Here is a 5,154-nt window from a genome sequence, read left to right on the forward strand (position 1 = left end):
TCCTAAAAAACATTATCTAGAGAAACATCCATATATTCTCAGATTTGTGGTAGAATCAATACCTTTTGTTTCTATGAGTTGCTCATAAAGAAACATATATCTATTCTTGAGTTTGTTTTGAAGGAAATAGTGCCCTTGGTCCAAGTTTGCATTTAATGCTAAGTCTAATAAATGCGGTTCAGTATTAATTAAGAAAGTTAATTATTCAGTGAGATCAAGTGATCTGAATGCCTAGCTAGAGGCCGCTTCAGTTCAAGTGGAATTAATATAATTAATTCCACAACTTACTCTTGACTGAACCCGTAGGGTCACACAAATAGTACGTGAACGGATCAAGTATTTGGTTGAATATTATATTCAATGAATACTCTAATTATGTGTATTCAGAAATAACGGATGTTGGTTTCAATGGGAGCTAAACAAACCGTCAAAAGGCAAAGAAAGAATATTTGCCGGAAATGAAGATATTACCGGAAACGGAAATATGGTTCTTAACGGAAATATAAATATTATCGAAGTCGAAGATATTGCTGGAAACAAAAATATGGTTCGTATCGGAAATATTATCAGAAATAGAAATATTGCCGGAATAGGAAATATTACCGGAAACAGAAATATTATCGGATTCGGAAATATTGTCGAAATCGGAAATATTATCGAAATCGGAAATATTATCGGAAACGTAAATATTGTTCTAGTCGGAAATAAATTCCGGAATCGGAAAAAACAAATCGGAAGCATGAAACGAGCGACAGACTGTTGCACGAAGCAACGGCCCATTACTCATGGGCCAAGGCACTCGCGCGCGGCAAGCCACAAGGGCCAGCGCTACTAGCCAATGCACATGGGCCAGCGCAGCTGTGCCTTGCACATGGGCCAGCGCTGCTGTGCCTATTGCTTGGCCAGCGCGCATGGGCTTCATGCAAAGCAAGTAAGGGTTGGTCGGCTTGCTTGCTACGCAAGCAAAGCAGCCGGCTGGCCCTAGGGGTTTTAGGGGTTTTGGTTTTTCGTATATTCTTAAAACTTTCCTAAAACGTTCTAGGTTTTTGGCTCCTAGGGTTTTTCCTATTTCCTGCAGAAGCGGGATGGGCAGTATTGGATATGTCAAAAGGAGAAACTAGAGATGGGGGTGGATGTGAGGGGGCCGAAAAAGCGCGAGGCTAATGCGTGACCTTGTCCCTCGTGGGTGTGACGTTTCTTTTTGTCAAATCAAGTGTAATTGGATTTCCTGTGAGTTTACACCCAATTGACTAGTAATATAGGAGTCGTCATTCAGTTTTTAACGACAATGAGAAAAACTGACAAAACTTGGTTATCGTGACATAAAGGGAGTGCAATTATGTTTGACCACGACGGCCGTAGGTTCCCTTATGATCCCTGGTGTGGGGATCTCTCAACATACACCCGCAAGGTAGAGATTGAGGGTTCGGGGGACTGTAACTACCGAGAGGAGTACTCGCTCATCGATAACTCCAGAGGCAGGATATCCTTACTAGCTCACCATAAATAATTGAAGGGACATGCGTTAACTATTAAACTAATCTGGGTTGATTTTAACAATATGCAACATATAATACTAGATCGAGCGCGATTATCTGATTTAGATTGTATTAAGGGACCTAGCATGATAATCCAATTTCCCAAAAATATCATATTTATTAGGCGAGATAGAACAATCAGATTTAGTTAGTTTAACAGTTCATAAAAAGGGCGAGGAAAGCAATTAAATCATAGAAAAGGGACACATCACGACGCACCCTTGAGAGGTGCATCACGGTTCTCAGAAAACTAACCACTTTGACTTTGCTATTTCTCCTTTTATTTAACGAATCTCAAGTGATGGGACAGGATACGTTCTGTTCGATTTATGGATCGATTGCGACAGAACGCGTGATCAGTTTTTGCAGCTTGAGGCTTAGGCTTAGGGGTTTAGAGTCAATACTCAGAATAATAATTGGGTGTTTTTGTTCCACGTCAAACTTAGGGCCCTATTTATAGAAAAGAGTTCGTGGAAAGATAGAATTGTAGAACTCTAATCCACGAGGAATTAGGAAAAAACACGTACCCGGGTATTTTTAGCGCCCAGAGCCAGGCGTTGAAAATAGGATCTGGGCTGTTTTCTTAGTCAGATTCGGATTCCTAGAATCCGGAGTGTTTGAGACTTAATCGAGTCTTTTAGGATCTGGTTGCTTGGCACAAGCTTTGCTTGCCCAAAGTTGATGGTGGTTTGAATCTGAAAGATATGTGCTGGTGGAACAAAGCAGCTGTTGCTAAACTCCTCTGGGCTATAACTTATAAGAAGGATAGACTTTGGTGTAAATGGGTTCATGCTTACTACATAAAGGGGAGGGATGTTGGGAGCACTCAATGGCCTGTTAACATGTCTTGGCCTTTGAGGAAAATTCTGAACTCTCAGAGTTTAATAGATAGCATTGGAGGGTGGAGTGCAGTGAGTAAGGGAGGTGTCTTTTCCACTCAAATCATGTATCATCTGCTGATGGGGCCATGTGATAAAGTCAGCTGGAGGAGAGTCATTTTCCATAATAAAGCTTCCCCAAAAAGTATTTTTGTCTCTTGGCTTGCTGTTTTGGGAAGATTGCCTACACTGGATAGACTTCTCAAGTGGAAAATTGTGGACTCTAATGTGTGTCCTTTATGTTCTTGTATGCCAGAGTCTACTCAACATCTGTTTTTTGAGTGTAGCTACTCTGCTGCTATCTGGTCTTCAGTTCTTGCTTGTTTACAGTTTCACAGACCTGTTTCTCAGCTTGATAATGAAGTGGTGTTGATGACAAGAGCTGCCAAAAGAACTGGTGACAGATTCAAGTTGCTTCTGATGTTCTTTGCTGAATGTCTTTATGGAATATGGCTGCAAAGAAATGCAAAAGTCTACACTCATTCCTGCAGAAGTCCCCTTGATCTGCTTAGAGATATCAAATATCGAGTGGCCTGTAGAGCCACTGATCAGCAAAGAAACTTGCTCTTGATGTAAACTTATAGCTTAGTTTCAGTTTAGGCCTTTTGGCTTGCTGTGGGTGTTGTTGTTTTGGCCTTTGTGCTTTCTGTTGCTCTCAGTGGCTCAGTTGGTTTTGGAGCTTGTACTGTTTGTAAGCTAGTTTGCTAGCTTCCTCTTTGGTAATAATAATATATTATTTGCCAAAAAAAAAAAAAACCTTGTGACGGAATGCGTCTGGGCCCGTTACGAACTCTAGGCTCGTTAGGATTTTAATTAATACGTGACTCTTATTTTCGAATCATATTAGGAATATGATTCTCTCGTAATCTCTATCTCATTTAGGATTTATGTTGGAGTGAAACACCTAATTCTGACAGGTTTCTATCTTTTATGACTTGCCACTTTTAACAACTACCCATTACGGAAGTTACTATTTTTAGCAGGTTTCCATAAATAGCAGGTTTCTATAAATGGCAGGTTTCGGGTGAAATGAAAAGGGGTGATCGAGATTCGTTAATTTATAGGAGATGCGTTGTCAAGTGGAGATTTATGCTTTCATCATCGAACCTTCCCTTTCGGGAATGGGGACAAAAGTAGGTGTCTACAGTTAGCCCCCACTTTGACTGAGTCTTGGAGTAAGACGATGGTCAAAGTATAAGACGGAGTGCGTCGCACAAGCCATGGCGACCTATTTTTTGCGAGGGTCTCACGAGCCCCCGAATGATAACATTTGACTTAAGGGTCATCACTTGAAGTGTCGACATATCCCTCACGTGTCATTGGGATTTGTCAACGGATAGTATAGAATACTCCCTCACTTTGTCATTGGAAGTATCTAAAGAGGCGTAGAAACTCCCTCACTTTGTCATTTGGAGTAGCTACAGGTGTTTTCGAAATCAAAGCTATAAAGTGTAATTGGGCCTGGCCAAGCCCAACCACGAGGTAAAAATGTTTTTAAAGATTCTCATTTTCAGGGCTAGCTAAACGAGAAAACCCCCTTGTTTTTATGGGACGTAAAACGAAGGAAAATCCAGCACATCGTTCTTTTTGGAAAAACGGAAAACCAATCCTTTAATTTTTGGAAAAAGGGAAAACCGAAAAAAGTTATCGCTGCAGCGACTAAGGACCTGCGCGGTTAGTGACGCAGACCCCGCCAGCTGAAGATGGCGAGCCTGTCCGCTGAGGGTGGACGCCCCGTCCGATAGAAGTGGACGAATCTGTTTTGATGTTTTGAAAATATGGACCTACGCGGTTTGTGACTTAGACCCCGCCGGCTGAAGATGGCGAACCTGTCCGCTAAGGGTGGACACCCCGTCCGATAGAAGTGGACGAATCTATTTTGAAATTTGTTTGTGCTTTTTGAAAATAAGGACCTACGTGGCTTGTGACGTAGACCCCGCCGGCTGAAGATGGCGAGCCTATTTTGAATTTGAAAACTTTATTTTTCGAAAACTAAGGACCTGCGCGGCTAGTGACGCAGACCCCGCCCGTTGAAGGTGGGCGAGCCCATTTTGAATTTCTTACTTTCTTTTCATTTTTCCTATGTAGAAGGGCTTTTGTGTTTACAACCTGTTGGTGGGTCGCAATATTTCCTGATTAAGTGTGTCCTATAAGTGGGCCCACACTGTGTATATTTCTGTTAACGATATTTTTTTAAAAATAACGTTTCTTTTTTAGATTATCCAAACACGGGACTGTGTACAGCGTAGTCTGGGAATATTGTTTTAACTTTTCATACTCTCTTTTGAAATATATATTTTCTTTCGAGCCCCCAAGCATTCGTGCTTGACGGTCATTTTTTGTCAAAGGGGTTCCTTGGGGATACGCAATTTGTGATTTCCTTGATCATGTTTGGGATTGTACTCGTAAGTGCGAGCGATCTTTGTAGTGGTGTGCTACTCTTGACAAAGTCATGAGGTGTGACTTTCAGTAAGGAAATCGGTAATTTTCGAGTCGAATGGATGCGGCAGGGCCCAATAGAAGTTAGGGCCCTTTTTTGAGTCTGGGATCATTTTCGGCGCCCAGGCCTGGGCGTTAAAGATTTAGGCGCCCAGCGCTGGGCGCTGAAAATGATTTCTGGCGAGGGTTCTTGATGACACAGTTGGCCTCTTGTTCGTTCGTTTTCTTTTTTTCTTTTCTTTAAGAGATTCAATTTTCTGAACGAACCGTTCATTTGAGATCACCGTTGATTGGCGAAT

General features: G+C 41.8%; 1 protein-coding gene across 1 annotated transcript; it reads left to right on the top strand.

Moving 5' to 3' along the window:
* Positions 1-2,242: 2,242 nt before the first annotated feature.
* LOC110804125 (uncharacterized) lies at positions 2,243-2,992 on the top strand. The gene has a single exon (XM_022009692.1). The coding sequence runs from the start codon at positions 2,243-2,245 to the stop codon at positions 2,990-2,992; it is 750 nt and encodes a 249-aa protein (XP_021865384.1).
* Positions 2,993-5,154: the final 2,162 nt, after the last annotated feature.

The sequence above is a fragment of the Spinacia oleracea genome, chromosome 3 (genome assembly GCF_020520425.1).
Source record: "Spinacia oleracea cultivar Varoflay chromosome 3, BTI_SOV_V1, whole genome shotgun sequence".
NCBI classification, from domain to species: domain Eukaryota; kingdom Viridiplantae; phylum Streptophyta; class Magnoliopsida; order Caryophyllales; family Amaranthaceae; genus Spinacia; species Spinacia oleracea.

Bases quoted from the DNA above. Each gene is read 5' to 3' on its own strand.
- LOC110804125 (XM_022009692.1), top strand. From the start codon at position 2,243: ATGTGCTGGTGGAACAAAGCAGCTGTTGCTAAACTCCTCTGGGCTATA.